The 21,222-nt window shown below is 38.1% G+C and overlaps 3 protein-coding genes across 4 annotated transcripts; 2 read left to right on the top strand and 1 right to left on the bottom strand.

Annotated features, from left to right (window-relative positions):
• Positions 1 to 41: 41 nt before the first annotated feature.
• Positions 42 to 11,715, bottom strand: LOC145205427 (anthrax toxin receptor 2-like). 2 transcript variants are annotated; one of them, XM_080078151.1, is made up of 15 exons: positions 11,686 to 11,714; positions 11,435 to 11,617; positions 9,138 to 9,296; positions 8,618 to 8,804; positions 8,240 to 8,350; positions 8,046 to 8,145; positions 7,718 to 7,816; positions 7,186 to 7,340; positions 6,236 to 6,334; positions 4,650 to 4,712; positions 3,471 to 3,554; positions 3,210 to 3,374; positions 2,658 to 2,738; positions 1,275 to 1,320; positions 42 to 1,204 (listed from the first exon to the last, which is right to left on the bottom strand). In XM_080078151.1, the coding sequence occupies exons 2-15, from the start codon at positions 11,575 to 11,577 to the stop codon at positions 1,176 to 1,178; spliced, it is 1,521 nt and encodes a 506-aa protein (XP_079934277.1). In that variant the 5' UTR covers positions 11,578 to 11,617; positions 11,686 to 11,714; the 3' UTR covers positions 42 to 1,175. The 2 variants fall into 2 exon arrangements, with proteins under 2 accessions (XP_079934277.1, XP_079934276.1); XM_080078150.1 differs by having other exon boundaries at positions 42 to 1,320; positions 11,686 to 11,715.
• Positions 11,716 to 13,010: 1,295 nt separating this feature from the next.
• Positions 13,011 to 18,216, top strand: LOC145204683 (uncharacterized). Its single transcript, XM_080077276.1, has 10 exons — positions 13,011 to 13,249; positions 13,704 to 13,841; positions 14,214 to 14,322; positions 14,466 to 14,698; positions 15,031 to 15,079; positions 15,947 to 16,072; positions 16,683 to 16,826; positions 17,117 to 17,209; positions 17,633 to 17,793; positions 18,017 to 18,216. Exons 1-10 carry the CDS (start codon positions 13,013 to 13,015, stop codon positions 18,116 to 18,118), a joined length of 1,392 nt encoding a protein of 463 aa, XP_079933402.1. The 5' UTR covers positions 13,011 to 13,012; the 3' UTR covers positions 18,119 to 18,216.
• Positions 18,217 to 18,988: 772 nt separating this feature from the next.
• On the top strand, positions 18,989 to 20,842 carry LOC145204366 (WASH complex subunit 1-like). Its single transcript, XM_080076879.1, has one exon. It carries the CDS (start codon positions 19,034 to 19,036, stop codon positions 20,411 to 20,413), a length of 1,380 nt encoding a protein of 459 aa, XP_079933005.1. The 5' UTR covers positions 18,989 to 19,033; the 3' UTR covers positions 20,414 to 20,842.
• Positions 20,843 to 21,222: the final 380 nt, after the last annotated feature.

The raw sequence follows: 21,222 nt of genomic DNA, 5'->3' as shown, positions 1-21,222 counted from the left end.
CACCGGAACAACTCTCAAAGATTACTATTAATCCACAAACGTGGAGGCATGCATTTGTTTATTTAACGCAGCGGTTTTCAAACTTGAGTTTGCAAAGGGGTTTTGGCAGGACCGGACACGGCTTCGAGTGGTCTAGACTCTAGAATCTTACTGACTGAATAAGAGGAAAGATGTGTGGACACAAATTTCCATTACCGAGCAATGCCCCTCAATTCATCACAGGTAGTAAAAACGTGATTGGGTCATGATTGTGGTGTTTTTCTTTAAATCTTGTCTGTGCTGATGTCACAACTGTCCTTCGCAAATGCAGCTCCAATATTATAGTGTGTTTAAGCTGTATAAGCCTGGAAAAGATGCGAACATCAGACCGTTATAAAGAAATTTTAAAAGTTTGAAAACTTCTGGTTTAAGGGGAAATTTTCTGTTCAAGCACATACTTAGCATGAAAGAAAACTAGCGTTTTTTGTGATTTAATGATGACAATGGGATCTGAAGCATTAAAGGCATGAAGCACACTAAAACGCACTTGGCTTATGGTGAAAGGGAAAGGAACTACAAAACTACAAATTTTTATCCTACAAAACTTTACAAAAACTGCAAATTCACAATTGCGGATATCCGGAAAAAGGCACTACAAACTGAACAACAGTAAAAAATAAAAACAAAGAGATGCAAAAAATGATTGTTGGTCCAGCCATTGTTCGTGAAAATGCGAACAGACATTTGCACAATTTCTTGCACTTCAAACATAAAAAAAACAGGAATGATTCGTTTACATTACTACATGGAAATACTGACAACATTGCAGAAGTAGCTTGTCAGACACAAAATGTTACAATTTTTCGGTTGTCTGTCTTTCAGTAATATTTGGCTTGATGCCAGCCAAAACATCTGGCAAGTCGAAAATAGTGTTTCCGTATCTTCATGTACGGACGGCACTTGGGTACTTGGGTGGTTTGGAAGTACTGCATTGCGGAAGCGACTGCATACAAAATCTTCTTCTCACAGTGCCCAAAATACTGCAAACCCAACTTCTTGGGTGCCCAACTATGAAAGCAGTGAATCCCAAGTGGTAATTTTGTCAAATCCATAGAAATGCTGTTCATGATCAATCTGGAACCTTGGCGAGATTCGCAATCAAAGTCGATGCAGTTCAATGTTGTAACCTAATGCCGTCAGCAAGGGAAAGATTTCGGGTACAGTTCTGCATTCAATAACAGATTAGTATCACTTGCGTGTGTCGAGGTAACCACCGGTTAAGCTCTGGCGTTTACCGTTGCTGTTCACGTCCGAGGAACGCTTGCAGAGGATGCACTTGCCCTGCACAAACACATGTCAATTTATGTTTTCATGAAGTTTCATGAATTTTTTCAGCAAGGTGTGAGCGAAATGGCCGACCTGCCTGCAGTGGTGGGATTCAGCCGGTTCGCACCGGATCTATAGAACCGTCTCACGAAATTTTATGAGATCAGCGAACCGGTTAGCATTACTGTTTATTTTCAATGGACTTTTTGTCTTAGAACAGTGGTTCTCAACTCGTTTCGGGCCATGGACCACCGGCCCAGTAAAAATAAGATCGTGGACCATTTCTTTTTGAAGCAAGATTAAAGTATGCATATGAAACAACCATTTAGACCAGGGGTGTCCAACACGTGGCACCCGTGCCAAAAGTGGCACGCAAGCTTTTGCACATTCAAGAGGTAAACAGTAGGATTTGTCAGGCAAATAATTTTTTTCTATTGATTCTTCTTGGCCTTTATTCTAAATTTAGTAAAGATATCAGTATCAATGTTACACAAATCCGCTAATTCAATTGTTCTTTTTTGGGCCCCGTTGCAAACTATTTGTATCTTGTGTCGCATAAACGGAATGAAAGGTTTCTGGAGTATCATAAACAAGTTTACTCGCATTGGACGACATATTTTTTTTCTAATTAATTAAAATGGCTTCACATGTTTTCGGATTGAGTCCATACCGTTAAGATGTTTAAGACATGGTGTGGGAAAAGTACCAAACGTTGCGGCACGCGAGCATATTTCAAAACCAAAATTGGCACGGCGGTGTTTTCGAGATGGACACCCCTGATTTAGACTGAAAACACAATTCTGTAAAACCGATTTTCACTACCGATAAGAAGTGAGATACAATTATTAACAGCTAACATTTTGATACTCAATATGTAATATGCAATCATCTCCAGACTGGAGACTCCAACAAATTTATTGGACGTCCTGTGGACCACCCAAAAAGTCATCATGGACCACTAGTGGTTATTTTTTGTGGCTGATTATGCCTACTTAAAGCAACGCTTCCTTCGGTCTTTTGGTAACCTAATTTTAAATTTTTCTATACAACCCAGCCTTGACTAGTGCCGTCCGCCGACGATAAAATTGAATTAAAGTTTGTAGTTTTAAAAAAAATACACCATGATATATCCTGGTAGATGAACATAAATTTTATTCTGGTAAGATTCTGTCTTTGTGTAATCTACTACAATGAACGTAAATTCAATACTGGGCAAGACCTGAAACAGACAAGCAATCACGGCATATAAGTTATATGGACTACTATGATTGTGTATTCTGGGTATTTTCCCTTGTGATTTAGTCGCAAATGTATTTTTGTGGGTTTTTGTACTAATTACTGAGTTTACTTACAACTTCCTCGGGTCCAGGGCGCCTCACGTCCAATCTCCTATAGAGGGATGCCAACGGACTAAACAGACCTACGAAGAAGCCCTGTAAAAGCAATCCAAATCAAAAAATGCGCAATGAACTGCACCCATGGGTATGTGGAACACAAACACAATTTTCGCAAAAGCAACAACAAGTCCATGCTGTTCAATTAAATTTCAATTCAATATTTTTTGCCAAGCTTTGAAATTAAAATAATTGCACAAACGCAAACCCTTCACACATATTGGCGTCCAAACTAAATTTTATAGGCGACGGTTTGCTTTGTTCGTAAATACCGAAACGCACACACCATTTTTAATAGAAAGGGCTTGATTCAGGTCTGCTTTTGTACTCGGCCTGATTTGTGCCGCAGTGTCACCAACCTTCCGACCCAATTCATTAGGTAATGTTGTTGTTGTTGTTTTTTTAAATTTTGAGCGGGTTTTGGGTCTTTCACAAAAATTTTGTACTTTCAAAATAATGTAGTGCAGTAAAACTGATTAGAAAACAAAAATTCAACACTCCCTTTTTTACCTTCATTTTTCCGCAACACGATATCTCGTCCGGAAATTGGACTTCCTCTTCTTCTTGTACATAATCCACCAGAACCTCCCGCTCCACAAATCCAACCTCTTTAGCATCTCGCGTTCTCTCAAGATGCATAGCTCCCTCTGTGCAACCCTTTTCTCCCCACTGCACCTGTAGTAGAACATCAACACGGTAATACATGCGGTGATCGTCTAACATCACATATACTCCTGTGCACAGGCACACATTAAGACAAATTCAAAATACCTTTAGTGGATGCATTCCTCCAGCACCTCGACCGCCATAGTATGAAGCGTCTACTGTCGGCCATTGTTGAATTGCTGTGACGGCCTGAAGAAATCAAATTTAATTTCTGTATACGCAGCAAAAATTGCTATGTAATAATTGTGTCCCTGTAAAGTATATTAAGAACATTTTCCAGTATAATTAACCCCTGGAACGGTGAAATTGGTAAGTATTCAGTTTAGTACTTTTTATTTACATTATTTTGGATTCAGGAACAACGCTTGATCTCTGATGCAAAATTACACCCAACTACGTTTACATTTTCATGCAAAGTACGCATATTTTGACATTTTGGTGGCGGACTAGAAAAAGCAACAGCTCCACCAAGCGAGTACATAATGCGTAATAACTAGAGATGTACCGAATATTCGGTTTGCCGAATTTATTCGGCCGAATCGTCCACTTTTGCAAAGATTTGGTTTCGGCCGAATAATTTATTGCGATTCGGCCGAAACCGAATCTTTTACGAACACAGATTTAAAGCGTAAAGGTGTCTTTTCTTGTTAGTACCAACGAAAATCGCGTCAATCATTAATTTTTTAACACAATATCGCTTTTCCAGCTGCAGACAAAAAAATCGGTAATTCATTGTCGGATTGGAAATCATGATTGAGGCAACCAAAATAAGGACGAAACACAACCATTCTGAACGAATAGCCAGGTAGTTAAACTTATGTTTTCATGTGAAACGCGTAGGGTACGACTTCGCGTGACGTCATAAATGATTCGGTTGATTCGGCCGAATTTATTCGGTAAAACCACCGAATATTCGGTTTCGGCCGAATCGAAATTTCGCCGATTCGGTACATCATTAGTAATAACTATCGATGTCTTAGATAAGGTGGTGGCGCTCCAACTCAAGAGCCCTCAAACGGTTCTAATTCCCCGCAATACGCTTCGAACCGGAAATTCGTGCTTGCCAATAGGCAATAGCTTATTGGCCATTACATAACAAGTCACGAGAGAACGATTAAAAGTCCCGTTGCAGGTCAACAAATCACGAGGCAAGTTCAATGCTGACAGCGGTGCTTGGTAAGTGCTGGGAACGGTGGCTCCTGGCACTGTTGAGGCGATTCTGCTGCTTGGGTAATTTGCGTGCTAGGTGTAAAGGGGGCGATGATCAACAAAAAAGTGACTCACTGTTGGTTGGGGAGGTGGAGGTGGTGGAGGTCGCACCGCCTTCTTCGGCTTCTTGTCGACAACCTGTCAAAATGGTACTGAGTGTACTATAGAGACCTTATTAAACATGGGTAGAGATACTAAATATGAACTTACAACAGACAAGGTTTGCTAAATACCGGTAAATGGCGTAAAGAGCACAGGTATTTAAATTAAGAGTGGTACTGGACAAGGGTTTCGAACTAAATGTAAGGTTAGGAACTAATTTTATATGTTGGGTTTATTGCTACTTTTATTATCCACCTCCCAACCCTAATAACTCTAACCGTCAGCATTTTCACACAATTTGGTTATACAGTATATATTCACAAATTCTCTTTGTACCACCTATGGGTAATTAGCGAACTTTTCTGTTGTGAGTTCTTATGTTAGTAGCTCTACCGTAAACATGTGTTTTTAAACTGGTAAAGATGTCGGTTAGACATTTAATGACAAATATATAGGAGACAGGGCCAAAAGTACCAGCCATAAACCCCGCCTGATTTTTTGCAAAAAAGAACAAGGCCCCAAAAAGCCTGAATTTATCGACACAAATGAGCCAGAGTCAAGCCCGAATTAACTCAAATTTATTTACTTATATCCGCATTTTCTGTATTAAAAGCATCAGTGACCATTCCGCTTTTTGATACGAGAGCCTGAACTGATATATTTGGGAGCAACCTTTGTTGTGCCCTTTCATGACCTTATACCGAACGTTGCGGCGCAATTTTAAAGCGCGCCAAGGGTTTACAAAGTCCAATAACCCAGCGAGGAAGCATTAAGTCGAAATTTGACGAAAATTTGCCCAACCTCAAATCAAAACCAGAGAGAAGCTAGCGACCAAAATAATTTTTCAAAGGAAAGACATTTCAAAGGAATAGCACCTGGCTCCTATTTTTTTCGCTATATTGCTGGGGTAAGGAGCAATTCAGGAAATGCGATATTGCTTTAGTTACGTCATACACTGGCTACGTTGTAACAGCCGGAAGCTGAAAAGTTGGAAAGGAGCTGTTCGGGATTGCGACTTAGTTGAACCACAAACAAGGCCCGATTGCTGCGATTCGACAACTTGAAACCGCAAAATTATGAGAAAATCTGAATGTTTGTGGGAATTCGCAGGTGGATATTTTGTGAATTCCCAGATTAAAAGTCGCCGCATAGCAGTTTACTGCCTTAAAATTTTTGAATGGTGAGTGCAATTAACAATGTAACTGGTATGAAAGTTGTAAGTTGGGTCCATCTCTTGGGTCGGGTTCGGGCCTGACCTTGCACTCGGCTTGGCTTTGAGGTCTATAATTATAGGGCCATTAGAAAACGGGTTAGGTCAGGGTTTCGGGCTTGTACTTTCGGATTCGGGTTACAATTTTGGGACCGCTTTCAACTCTAAAGTGTATGGTAACAAAAACCTACGTGTAGAAAAAGCTTTTAATAAATTTAGGCGACGCATTGTTTAGTTTTTCAACTACAAGATGATTGCTGTGAAAAAGTTTTTAATATTCGTGTTATTTTTATAAAACAGCGAAATTTCCCTCGAGAACTAATAGAACAAGGACTATTAGGTATCCTACCACAACACAGCATAGTGCCTTCCAGAACCACCACAACGCAAGCAAAAACAGCAGAGCGAAAAGAATCAAAGTTGTCCACACAGCTCCCATGGAGTGACCCTGGAAAACATAACGTGAATTGCTTTAGATCAGCGGTTCTCAAACTGGGGTCCGCGGTCCCTTAGGTCCGCCACGCGCTTTCAGGGGGACGGCGAGGAGCCTAAAGTATTTCTTTAATCTTATGTAATATGAGATCTTGCGACTGTATACGCAAAAATTTAATAGACAAACGAGGATTCTATGACAAGAAGTGGTTCTTTACTTCATTTTTAAGTAACAAACAGAGGCGCTTTTTCGCGCACTATGAATATATTGTTTTCGTCTTGTTTGTGACGTAACAAATTGCCTTTGAAACATTGCCACGCAAAGTGATCTTACGAAATTAAACTAAATTCATTTTGTATGTTGCTGTGGGAATGCTTTCGAAAGGAATATTTTATTTTTATTTTGCCAAGGTATTTTAAATTTTATGAATATATTTAGCTTGGACCGCGAGTGCTCGAAAAACTTTCGAAGGGACCGTTATGACAAAATATTAAAAAAGTTTGAGAAATGCTGCTTTCGACAGATTAGGCGTTTGTGTTTTTCAGAGGATAACTACATTATCATTTTTAGTTTCGTGATGTCATCCCTCTGTGACGTCATAGTAGGCTATATTAATGTTTTAAAAGGGGTTACATGAAATTCATCTGGTTAATCTCAGCGGTAGCGATAAGGTTAAGAACCACAGAGTCAGAGCCACAAATTTGGTTTTAAAAAATCTCGATAAGAACCTGAAGGTCGTAACTGGAATTTTTTTTTAAGTATCAAAGTTCAAATGGCACATGGTACTGAACAATATAACAACATCTGGGCGATATTCTGAGTCATGACTGAAGCAGCAACGATCGACGGAAATCTTTCAAACTTACGCAGAATCCGGCAGTGATGGTGACATTACTGGAAATGAAACTCACTCCGCCGTTCAAGGTCACCTGAAGGACAACCGTGTCGCCGAGAGCCAGGGTCACGTGTTCAGGAGAAGGGCACGTTAGTTGGGTGGGACCAAATTCTGTTGGTTTCACCACTGAAAATAAGCCCGGTTTTAAATTTTGTATACTCGATCCCGCTAAACCTTTGCTTAAAATTTCCTTCTCAACATTTAAAGTTTCCTTTCTCAACAAACCCAGCATACAAAATTACACAAAAATCCTCAAGTTGGCACAAATGTTATAATTTGTATGGGCAAATATTTTTGTATGACAAAAAACAAGATTTCTTACGTTTCAAGGCTGTCTATTTCATAATGTGACATAGCTCCTTATACAACACCTACCTTACAGTTTTAAGCAGATTTTTGCGCCAAACTGTAATTGCGACCCAAATTTGGCTACTGCCGTTATAAATACAGAATCACTTGTCAGTTTAAATTGTATCTTCAAAGTTAGAACACCAAAAACATACGAAAGCTGGTCGTCTCGTTGAACCAGTAACTGCACATCACGTTAGTAGATTCTCCAGTTTTGTTAAATCCTCTGCCAGAAAGTTTTAGCTCAAAGCTTTCTGTGATGGTAAATATATTCTGTTATATCATTACTACATATTCTGGACATACTTGCATTAACTGCAACTGGTTGCTAAAATTAGAATCGAAACGAAGGTTACAATGTTTTACAGGTTCTTGCGTAGGAAATTTGCAGCTAAATTTTAGGAATTAATAGACCAAGCACACATTGATACCAATCTCGGCAGTTTTTGCAGCTTTATTATAATTTGTTTTAATTCTACTTACTGTTAGCGCAAACCGATTCGGGAAAAGCGTAGTCAATCTCCACACACGATCCGTCAATAACCTTTTCCACAATTTTATTTAAGCCGTCGAAGCTGTCAGCCTGTATAGGAGAAGCAAAATGATAAAAATGGCGGTGGAAAAGTTTTTGAGTCGTTTTAGCTTTACGTTGCAAAAGAAATACGATTGTTACTTACGCGAAAAGTGTATTGTGTCTGTCCCCCTGCTATTTCAGTTAGTTGTTTCATGTCAAAATTCCCAACCCCAACAGCCATAACAGTTGCACCGTTCTGGCGTGCAAGGTGAGCCTGTTAACATAGAATCTTTTATCATGCTAAATTTAAGTTTATGGAACAAACAAACACGTAATAAAGTTTATTCTTAATTATATTGAATTTGATTTTCATTTCGGACAAAGCGTCCATACACATAAATCCCTGGGGCTATGGCGCAACGCAACAACTCAAGCTCAAATCGTAACTACAACATCAACTGCCAGGTATATATGTATTTAGGCTTTTAAAATTAGGAGCCCAACCAAAATAGCAAACCAGGTTTATTCAAGCCGAGCCTACCTCCTTGACAGATCGCACTTTTGTCGGATATTCCAACACACCGTCAGTCAGAATGACCACAACACTTGCTCGCTTTTGCCCAATCGTCTTAATCTGTTTGTTGACTTCAATCAAACCAAGACTGAGTTTGGTTGCTCCGTCTGGGATACCTGTCCGCAGTTCATCCAATTTTTCCTTAACAATATCTCTGTAAAAAGTAGCAAAAATTGACAACCCAACTTTACCACATGTTTAGCAAGGCAAGGGCATATCTGTAGGGGTGGATCTAATTGTTAACACGTTGAATGTACTCTACCACAAGTTATGAAAATCATTATTGCCTATTTCTGTACGCTACAAAATGGTTGTCCTTGATTAAATTTTGACAACTTCTTACTATGATAAAAAGCGCAATGTGTTTGTATTCTTTTTTTCAAGATGGAGAATATATACAACTGTATAGTGTCAGTTTAACTACGTGAAACGGTTTGTAAACAATTTCAGGCGACAAAATATATCAATGTAAAAAAGTTTGTTTCACCTGTCGTATGTAAGGGGCATGACAACATTGGCGAAGTTGTTAAACGTGATAAATGAAAGTCGAAGCAGTGGGCTGGTGAACTTGTCTGCCAGTTGTTTCACAAACGAAACAGTTTCTTCTTGAAAATGATTTCTTCTCCCACGAAGCAAACTGGATGACCTGTGACAAAAAACACCCCCAATCCATATTTTTTATCGCACCGACTTCCAGGTCACCATCACTGTTTAAAATTACTGTCTGAATAAATATCACTTCGATTGAAGCGTTTCGTTAAATATTGTAAGTAGGTCAGAAATTGTATCTTTTGAACGAAAAGTAGCCACAATTTGGAAAATTATGCAATGCAACAATTGAAATAAAACTTATTTCTAGTCGGACCAACAATTTTTGAAAAAAAAGTACTAACTTACATGTTTTACTGTCAGTGTCGATGTAAAATTTTGTACGAGAGGAAAAATACAATTGTTTTGGGGCGTATTCCTGAATTAAACAATTGGTTTATAACTTTGTATTGGTTTCTTTACAAACGCTAATAATTTTGGTGAAATTTGGTAAATTTGATCTTATGGATTACTAAATTATACGCTCCATTTGGCTAAGATTGTTTTGTAAACTAAAACGACCTTTTTTAATACTATTTATTGCACGAGTCAAAAGGTCATCCAATGTTTTCAGACGCCAAATTGTTGGAGTCCTAGACGTTGTTGTTATGTAACTGTTGAAACCGGATGCATACAACATAAACCTTCTGGTTTTCCTCTTCCAAGGCAATTTGGAACAGAGGTAACAACGTGTGTCGTTTCCCAAGAGCCAACAAGGATTCTCACAATGTCGTTGTTATCAGGCATTATTAAACAGGTCAATTGGAGCCAGTATGTTGGCAACATATTCGTTCTTCCTTCAGTATTGATGTTTGCTTAGCTCATGGATTAGTGGTGATGAAGGCTACCTCGCAATTCATTGTCCCTCATACTCTCACATAGACCGCATGTATTATGCTTTGGTCATATTATCCCAAGACCTTGGCCTTAGGACATTTAGCTACATCAAAGGTCGCACTGGTAGCACCAAACAGCCATATGCGACTTTTATGCCGCAGGTTTACCATCCCTAGCTAAGGTTTTGAACTTAGCCAGGTACCTGAGCCCTAAAAATCTTTCTTGCAAAATCGAACAATACACATTAATGAAATTACAACGAAAATAGGACAATAATATGATCGCAAAATATGCTTATCCCAAGCGCCAATATACGATCAACTTAATGTGTTTCTGAAAGTCTATTGCCATTAGGTTTATTAGTGTCAATTCAACAGAAAATCACTAGGTCAGTGGTTCTTAACCTTTTTATAACGGCCGAACCCCTACGATATTCTTCAGCCTTTGGTCGAACCCCAAAGTTACATCCTAGGTTTTTGCCCCATTTTCTTTGGTGGGTCATAATTAGTTTTTGTTCAAACGTAGTGGCAACAGTTACTGTTTGTCATTTTGTTAAATTCTGACATAATAGTACAAGCAACTTGTTCATGATTGCTTTAATTCCGGCAGTTTTTAGTTTTTACCAAAATGAAGCATTGTATTTTTAGCATCTGTACACAAACATGAAAAAGATGAAGAAATAAGTTTTTGCTGCCAACAAAATTTCGTTGCGTTTCTGCTTAGTAACAACGCGAACAATGCTCTTTGTTACGTCAAAAAAGAAATTAAAACCTTAGTGCAGGGGTGCACAACCATTTTGCTAGGACGGCCGCATCGCAGATTCTTATTTCACCAACGGCCGCCATTTACCTGCTTATTTTTGTTTTAAAATACTTATTTTATGTATTTACCATCTAATAGCGCCCAAAAAGCCCAGATTAATTTCTAGCTCGGTACACAGATTGAGCTGCACAACGAGGAGATCAGTCTTAAGTGTTTATGATGTCATAATCTATATTGTGATGCTTGTCGTACCTGTTTTGTTCGCATTGTTGGCACACAATAGGCGTACAAAAGTCTGCCGCATATGGTTTTTAGGCTGGTAATACTCTTTTTAGTACCACAAAAACTATTTCGAGATGTTTAAAACAGCTAAGTTTAACCTCCAGTGTTCTGATATCTGGCAAATACAAATTGCCATTTTTAGCGACTATAGACCCTAAAGTCAAAAACGAGTATTTGTATTGCACTTCAAAAACACCTTCGTCGAACCCCTGATCCGGCGTTGCCGAACCCCTGGGGATCGATCGAACCCCGGTTAAGAACCACTGCACTAGGTGATTCATGTATTAGATTTACAATAGTGGTATTGAAACTTACATGTCAAGCACAAAGTAAACGTCGAAAGCGCCGTTGCAACTTGATACATCTTGTACGCTTGTTTTCGATTCGGAACTTTTGGAGTCCTCAGCGTAACAATATGCTGAACAGAAGCAAATAACCAATAGCAGTAAAAGCTTCATATATGTCTTTACTCAGGCTATTGCTTTGCAAACAACAATCCTGTATAGATACAAATCAAAGTCATTAAAATATAGTTTAACATGGTAGTTACAGTATTTACGACATACCATCTTCTTGAAAGTTAAAATCTTCTATTTGCATGTGCCAAATCATTGTAGTTGGCATTAACAAAATTTTCGTGAGAAATGATATTGTCATACAGGCACTGCTGTTTATTCATATCGGAAGTTACCGTCTTTACCAAAACGCGTATGGCTTTGCAATTTCAATTGGAAGTTTATAATACGCCTCAACGTGCAATAAAATTTATTGTTATTATTATCATCAGTTCAAACCGCAAACAGATTTAGTTTGTTCGTCCAAATTTTCTGTGCGTCATTATAACAAAAATGTCAGGATTTGGTTAAATAAAGTGCAACAAATTATCAATTCTAAAATAGTTGCAACTAGCCATGTGCAAAGTATACACACGGCAGTGATGGACTACAGCAATTACGAACAAACAAGTAGTTGATAGCATTTGGGTTTGTTTGAAAGTTACCCAAGACGGATACAAGGCCCAAAAAACTTTTAAATTTCATCATTTACATTGCAGTGATCATGATTCCCCACGTGGAAGTTATGACATTGAATAAATGGCGAAAGAATCCTACTACATTCGTACATCATTGAACAAATGTTACCCGTCGACAACTTGCGACATTCACTAAAACCAAATGTACGTCAGTTATTACTGGCGCAATGTCGTCCCTATTTGAACAGAAACATATGATGGGACAATTTGCGTACTGAAGCACTATTTCTCATACCCTTGAAAATCGAGCAAAATCGATATAATTCACCACTTCTAACTGTCTCGTGATACATATGACCTAGTCTGCTTTTAATCGCACGCAAAGTTTTAGAACAGGTTTGAAAGGCTACATGAAATGTCCCACAGGCGACAGGCGTTTGTTTATTTGTAGAAACTTTAGAATTTGATACAGCACAGACATTTTTAACGGTTACAAAACGTTTTTATTTTTTGTTAGTTACAGAATACAGACATAGAATTCAGTTAACCCCCAAAACTATAAACTGTTTCATAAAAAAACGCACTTAAGATAAATTTCAATTTAAACGATTAATGAAGATTTAACTCTTTTAACAACAAAGGTTTATTAGAATAACTAAGCGTAATGTTCATTGCAAAAAATCTTTTTTTTTCTGCCAGTTTTGTTAAATTCGATTTTCGAAATATCTATTATCTTCCATACAGCAGAGTTTTTACACATTTAAAGTGTAACAAACCGAAATACTAGGCTGTATGTTTTTTTCCTCATTTTTTGCAAATTATAAAACTTCTGAAAAAGTTAAAACTTCAAAACGAACTAAATCTCAAACTTTTCACAATTTCTTTTTAACCTTATCATTTATTTAGAATTACAGTTAACAATGGGACGTGCGAACATAGCGATATCAATTCTATATCTGTTCCTGTTTGGCTTGTTGCTGGCCGCGGCGCCCGTAGAGAGCCAACAGCAACAATATGGCCATGTTTACAAGCGACCAAGTCACGGCCATGGCCTATTTCCGTGGCAACCAAATCCAGCACCTCAACCAAAAATCAACACTATTGCAGATGATGCCGAAAACTTTTGGGAAAGCAACAAGTGCGTCTATCCACCAGAAGTAAGATTGCACTCTTATAGATACACTTTTTAGTGATTTAGTTACAATATACAGCCACTGAAAATTTGATTCGTAGACAAAATGTAAGCAAACATCTAATTGTTTACAAAACAAACGGAGAAATCTACGCTGACGTTGTTCAAAATAAATCTCAACTTTTGTTTACCCCTTCGGATTTCGAAAATAAGTTTACCTAATATTTTTGCAGAAAACTAAAAAATTCATCACCAAAACATTTTAATTTAGGCTACCACTTGGAGGTGAAATACACTCGCTTGTAAACCACTTTGTCAAAATTTAATCCAAAACGATTCTAAATTTGTAATGTCAGCAAACAACTTTTAAAACACCAGGAACGCCTGGCCTGGCCAAGTCTCTTATAAAAAGCATCTTTAAAACCTTCCTCTCTTAACTGCTGCTACCTATGACTAAAACTTGACCTTGGTCAATTCAGGACTTTTACATGACTTTTCGGGCCGCGTGTGACGTAAGCTATGACGCAAAAAGCTTCTACGCCGGAATATGCCGCTCGTTCTTCAATGTTTCCAAGCCCTTGTGCAGACTGAACGGCGCAACGGAGGACGAAATTCAAGTGAGTTTGCAACACCACTAGTACACTGTTTTCCTTCCGGACTCCACAAATTTGTACTTGGTAGGAGAAAATCTCTATGCGTACAATGTAGTTGAAAGTTTGCTTATTACTGTGTTTTGAAAAGGTGTTGCATTTGAGCTCTCGTTTGCATTCAAGAAACAAAGGCGGCAAAATTTTTTCGACGCATGCACATTTAAAGTGCGATTTTGTCCAAACTTCAGGCAACACTACATACACAACGATCCTATAATTTTAACCAACGTTTTTTATTTTTGTTTCAAAACTAAGCACACTTAATTCCATAAACCTGTAGTAAAACCCAAATTTACCAGTTTGCAGCAATGCTAGTACTAATTTCCACTTTTTGAAAAGACAATGAAAAGCATCACAGACATACAAACAAGGATGGAAAATGACGAAATCTGCGACACTCTGTCGATGTTAAAGGAAAGCGACCACTCTCTCTTTCCGCAGCCAACAGGTCACAAACCGACATATAATTTTGCCTTTTTATACATAGACTCCCTATAGATCTGCACTAGGAACCAACTGTTCATTTAAAAATTTACCGGTGTCAAAATTGGCCTCCCGTTGCCTTGCTTACGCGACATTGTTTTACCCAAGGGGACAACAAGTGGTTTGAACCTTCGTACAATCTTATCTTTTCCACCGCGACCTGTCAAAGTGTTTGTGGACTGCCCAAAGCCCACCCAATATGTTTCGGTTTCCTGCTCAACTACAACTATATCGAGGATTCCCGCAGTCGCAAAATCGATGACGCCGACCTGAGCGATGACGTCACAGATGACCCCGCGGAGGGCGACGCAGCGAAATCAACATCAAACAATGTTGAAGAGGTAACACAGTTTTAATGTACTGCCCCTTTCAATATACTGCTTATACAGTAACCACTATACGGCCTAGTCAACAAACACCCAAGACAATCATATTGAGTAGAGCTTTTGCAAACAGTGAGCCAACGTTTTGGAAAATCTTATGCGACAACCTGGTTTATAACATTTTTAAGCTAATGACTGTTGCAGATTTGAAAAAAAGCAACAAACATGACTTTTTTGTTATGACTCTACTTTTGTGTACAACAAACTTTAAAGTATCAGGTTTCATGTTGTTTTTCTATATCTGCTTTTTCTCTCAATTTATACAACTTTCTACTCTTAATTATGTTTAGGAAGAAAATATACCACCACTTGGCAACCAAACTGATATGGATCAACAAGGTAATTCTTACTTTAAAATCAAACCCTGCATTATCTGTCTGTTTAAGCCTATTTATCCTTTCAACTCATAATCCATAAAGCTTGCTTTTAGAAATCCTTTCTCACGGGAAAAACGCAGGTATTGTTCAATAAATCCATAACCAATGTCAAGTACATGTTCGCCAAGCTTTTCTGATGCAGAGAAGCGTAACATGACGTAATTCACAATCAGATAAAAACGCTTCAGAACATACCTGTAAACCGTTTTCCTAAATACATTAGGACTAAAAACGCGAGCTTGACATCTACACAATACACAGAAGGCAAACAGTCTGAATGAGCAGTCTTTCTGTGGATTAAAAACCCTAACACCTTTCCGTAAAGTTCAACACAAACGTGAACAGTCGCGTTGCGCTTGAGTGGGCTCAGGCACTAGGTTATGGCCAAATTAGGAATGTTGCTACCAGCTGATATTGCCTGGTGGTGCCAAGCGCATGCATTAATTGCATTGCGAAGCAAGATTTACAGCAACTGATTGGGCGCAAAAACAATCTGTTTGGTTTCCTTGTGGAGATTTATTAAAAATTTGGATCAGCAAAATCTGTGTGAAACAACAATCTATTTAGAAATCAGGCGCTCTTGCTGGCTTTCGTGGAATGCCAATGGCAACTACTACACTGCACCATTGATAACAAGCACTTAGTTCACACCCTGATAAGACACTTTGGTTGATAAAGTGACAATTACACGAGGCACCATTAGCAAGATCCGAGAAACAGTTTTTGCTTGAAAGTTAACTTATTACTGCATGAAATTTAACTTATTTTCTATCATAAAGTATCTTGATAGCTAAGGTCAAATAACACAGTTCTACGCCATTTATTTTAGAGCAATCTCCTTCAATCGTCGACATGTTGATTCCGGATTTATTCAACTTATCAGATACCTTCCGACCAAATCCGAAACTGCTAAATACCAAACCTTCCGACACGGATTATTATTATCCAATTCACGGTAAATTAAACCATTAGACCAGTGGTTCTCAACCTTTTTGCCTTTGCGGACCCCTTTTGGTACTGTCAAGCTAATCGCGGACCCCTTTGAAGGTTTTTTTGTCCTTTTTTTTATTAACAAGCAACCCAAAAAAGGTGCGGGATATACCAACCACGTTTGTTCCAGGACCAAAATGTCAATCACTTTGACTGAGCTGCGACATCGGAACTCAATAATAAACAGCCATTACATTGTGATGTGACGTTGTTTGCCGCTGAAAATTTACCTCTGTTGCATCACAATGGGGTTAAAATGTCATAATGCATTTTGGTTTGTCGCCTACGAAGAACGATTTTAAACATGTTTCATGCTATTTTGAAACGCTGAGACATACTTTTTAAATAGCGCTTTATCAATATCATTGTCTGCAAAATTAGAAAGTTGTCGCGGACCCCCTGAAAACGCTTTACGGACCCCTGGGGGACCGCGGACCCCCGGTTGAGAACCACTGCATTAGACAATGCACAACACACCATGGCTGCAAACCAGCGACGTGTTTATGTAAACGTTTCAAGCTTGCAAGGATGGTTTGTCCATGAGTAAAATAAACTAAAATGTTGCCACGTTTTAGTTGCAGATCTCGAGACGGATTCGGATACCAGTGATGACAACGTTGTTTTGTCTGAGGCACTTGAAAAAAATCCTGAATTACTGAAAAACATTTTGGAAATCGGTGAGGTTTTCATGCCAGAGGAAAGCGAAGAAACTGAAAACGGTAACATTTTTTTTCTGTCCATTTCATAGAAATTCAGGTTGCCAATTGTAAAAGAACAATTTGGATAATCGTTTTCAAATTTGAGATTTGTGGCATATTTTTTCGATTTTTAACATATGACTTGCTTTGGCGGTTATGTACCTATTGTTTCCATTGTTTTTTTCCAAATTACCCTTGTGTGGCCAGATGCTTATACAGCGCAGAGGGAAACTAAATTAGGATCACCATTTGCGTTACATAAAAACTGCAACTCATACAGACTTTATTCAGTTGAAGATATTTATTGACAGATGACGCCTATCGCGTGGTCGGTGATTTGGAAATAGCCGAAGTTGTGGAACTTCCGAACGATATGATAGTAGAAATTCAATCGAATCTGGAAGGTAGGCTTATTAATCGTCTTTGACAAAATTTAGTAAAGAACCAATCCCTTATTTCGTGCCTAATCTTAATCTGATAATGTTGTAAACTTTTGCTTCTGGCATTTAACAAAACACCAAGAAGCCCACCATATGCACACACAGTTACACACTCCACCAAAAAATCTTTTTTGGCTCTATGCGCTTGTCAAAATACGTAGCCCACTTCTCTACTATTATCCCACCAATATCGGTTGTCAGTGATTTTTTAAGATGTCTCTAGCATGTGATAGTAAATAATACCTCGGTAAACTTTTTCAACGAATAAAAGTGTTTTTTAATAATAGGCTATGTGTGCAATTTGATTCGAGTATGACAATTTGATGTGGCGTTCAAGTTGAAAGTAACAAAAAAGTTTGTGTTATAGTCTTCGTTTTCGTTTAACAGGAGACAACTCAGAACTACAGCAACAACTATTAGCAGAAGACCTTGAGTCTCTAACTAGGATCGACACTAAACAAGAACTTCCAATGCTCAGCATACTTTTGCTTTTCTCAAGCGCTATTGCTGTACTGTCGTTATGTGTGCTTTATAAAGCTAGAAAAAAGGTTAGCATTTTAAGAAGTGTGAGGTTAAAGTATGCCCAATACAGCCCACTCAAACAATTTAATGGTTTTGAAAAGGACAATTGTGTCCGTTCGTCTTGAATTTTTAAATATATTCAAATGTATTTGTTGGTGTATATAAGCAGATGAACTGATCGCTCAAGAAGGCCTTCGTAGTTTACAAACAACACTTTAGGGTTTCCTGTCATCATTTTTTACTTTTTAGATTGGACTTTACGTTCGTCACATGCGCCAACGACGTCGAAACAACTGGAATTACGAACGAGTTTTAACAGTACAACCTGATGATGACGAGTACTATGAATAATGTGTGTTTTTATCCCCTCATGTTGTGTTAATTGCGTGTCGAAGCCATGTAGTAGGGTGTGAAGTGTATTTCATTATCTGCTGTGAATAAAATTTCAATCCAAATATGTTTGACTACGGCTGTTTTGGGTAATAAAAAAACATTTGAATAATAAACAAAAAAGATATTGTGGATAGCGACAAGTTTGATGACTTTTTCAGCTGACTTCCAAACGAAAAAACTTTTGGTTTTGGTAAATGTAGCGTGTCTCAAATATTTTCGGAAACACTGCTTGGATGTTTTGTTCAATACGTCATCATTTGGCAAAATTAGACTTAGAAAGGGCACATGACTTTTTGTTTTTGATTCAAACGTATGGAATTTTTAATTTGCTTTATTTGTTATGATAGGTTAAATGATTTTGGTATATTACACGAAAGAAAACACTTTCATTTCGCTGCAGCAATCTAAAACAGCAACAAATTTAGGGTCTGGTTTGGGGTGCTACAAATTTGGTTGTGATTTGTGAATATGCTATTATTTGTCATTTAGTTGTAAGTATTCAGTCAATACTTCAGAGCAAACACCATATGTTGCAACTGAAACTACTACAGTTTACTTCTTCACCACAAGGTTACCATTTTACACCAAACATAATATTGTTTTAATGTTCTCATTACTTGAACTTTGCAATTTCTCCCCAATTGCAATGTTTATTTTGTGTAGGGTACCTTCTCTGAAAGACCCACACAAAATTTTATGCATTGACATAGTAACACGGATTTGTGTAAGCGGCTGTTTGTATGCACTTTTGTTTACAGGTTTTATTTTGTAAAGTAAAAGGCTTTGGTGCTTTATTGTTAAAAAATGTTGTTTGAAACCACATAAATTAACATAACTTCCTCTTTAGTTACAGATTTAGGCAAAAACTTTGTCATGGCACATGACAAGTATAATGCAAGCTTAATTAGCCATGACCTTCGAAGAGAAGAAACTATTCTGCAATATGCAGATGCATTGGAATACTTAGAACTAGTATCAGATGATGTGTTCAAAAGAATATCAAAGAGGGTTGAAGAAAATAGAAATAGTCTAAAAGAAATTCGTAAACGGATCAACATTGCCCAAAACAAAATTGACCATGTGAAAGGCAGCAACCGAGCTACCCAAGTGTTTTCAAGCTCCAAATATCCAGCACCACCTGAGGTAAAAAGCTATGAGTCTGTGTTTAATGACCTCGATGCCAACATGAAAAAAGTTACTGTGAAATACCGAAGAATGAAGTCTCAAGTCAACCAGTTTCATGACCAAGAGTTGAAAGAAAAAATGCAATTTTATCAAGTCCCACAAGGCAACAGACTTCCTTCTCATTCTGATGAAAGCGGACTGGGTAGTATTCCAAGAAACTGCAAATCTGTCAGTTCATTGCTGTTGTTTAACTCCTCTGAAAATGTGTACAAGCAATACTCTGGGTTTTATCCCACTCATGCTGCTTCGAAAATACGCTCACAGGAGGAAGAAATAGATGAAAATGGAATTGGTGAGGCACCCATGTCTATTATTAATCGGGAAGAAATGGAAAGGCATTTGGTTGAAAGTTACCAGTATATACCTGACCTGGGAAATGTACCTGAAATTGATGTACCAATGGATCTGCCAGATTTACCTGGTGTAGCTGATCTCTCTTTTAGTTCTGAGTTGAATGAGGGCATTGCTCCATCTTTGATTAATGTCAGCAGTCTCCCAGAATTTGTTGAAACACCAGCCCCACCAACACAAAATGGTTTGCCATCGACTGAAACTGGTCCAGCTCCACCCCCACCACCTCCGCCCCCTCCACAGCCCCAAGCAGCACCCCCACCCCCTCCTCCACCACCCCCTCCTCCTCCGCCTGCCCCACCTTCATCAGGGGGTGATGTACCTGCCTCAAAACCAGCTGATGTACCTGATGAAGTCGAAGAGGGTGGACGAGCTAATCTCATGGCCTCGATCCGGGCTGCGGGTGGGTCAGGAAGAGTTAAATTGAAGAGCAGTAAAGAGCGCAAATTAGAGAAAAAGAAAGCCAAAGAGGTGGCAGATGTCGCAAGTACATCATCGGGTGGTGGTGGCGACCTAATGTCCGATCTATTTAGCAAGTTAGCAATGAGGCGCAAAGGAATATCAGGTGCCAAAGTTGCAGCTGAAACACAACCTCCAGCTGCTGGCCCTTCAAGCAGTGGAATGTCAGCGATGGATAAAATATCTGCTCTTATTCCACCACCTCCCCAAGCCAATACAAATGAAAATAACAATGCAGATGAAGATGATTGGAACTAAATCCTGCTTTATAATATTCCTTGCCAGATAAATTATATATTCACAGAGTGCAATACTGTTCATATGATTTATATGTCAATTTTCATGATATGTATTGTGATTTTAAAATATGCTTACTTCCGAAAAGTTGCGGTTTATTGCATTTTTGAACTTTAATCTCAAAGATTTTGAAAAATTATACACAATTATTACTGATTTACATAAGTGTATACATCTATAGAACTTTCACATGTATCATCGATTTCTTAAAATATTTGCGAGTAGAGAATGCCATTTGCATAATTTAGAGTTTGAGATAAACACTTTAAGAATAATGTGCATTGCAGTTATGACTTAAGCAAAAATGTTAAGAATAATGAATTTTTTTGAACAAATTTAAATATGTCAGGTGCTGCAGCAATTGTTTTTCATTCATGATTTCCATTTCAGGTGGCAAAATTCTAGAGGACTAAATATTATTACAAATTTTTTCTCAGTTGTTACTGCAACCAAGTCTCTGATAACAATCAACTGGATCCAAATGCTACCTGTGTTTTCATGCAGGAAACAATTTCACTGAAATTTCAAACTGGAAAGATTGAAAATAAATCTGGTTTAAAAGCCAAAGAACTGACTGTCAAAGGGTACAGTTTTAGGTGTAATATGCACCTATTTGGTAATATGTAAGTAAAATAAAACTGTACTAAGTTTTTAAGTAGCTGAAAAACTCTATTAATTCATATATACCGTACTATTGCAGAAACGCTTGAGCAAATCATGGTTCTCATATGAATATTTGGAACAAAATTGTGTTTTTGAGCAAGTCTCGC

This window comes from Phallusia mammillata, chromosome 8 (assembly GCF_965637545.1).
Source record: "Phallusia mammillata chromosome 8, kaPhaMamm4.hap1.1, whole genome shotgun sequence".
NCBI lineage: Eukaryota > Metazoa > Chordata > Ascidiacea > Phlebobranchia > Ascidiidae > Phallusia > Phallusia mammillata.
Note: the sequence above shows the minus strand (reverse complement) of the source record. Positions and strands in the feature narration are given on the sequence as shown.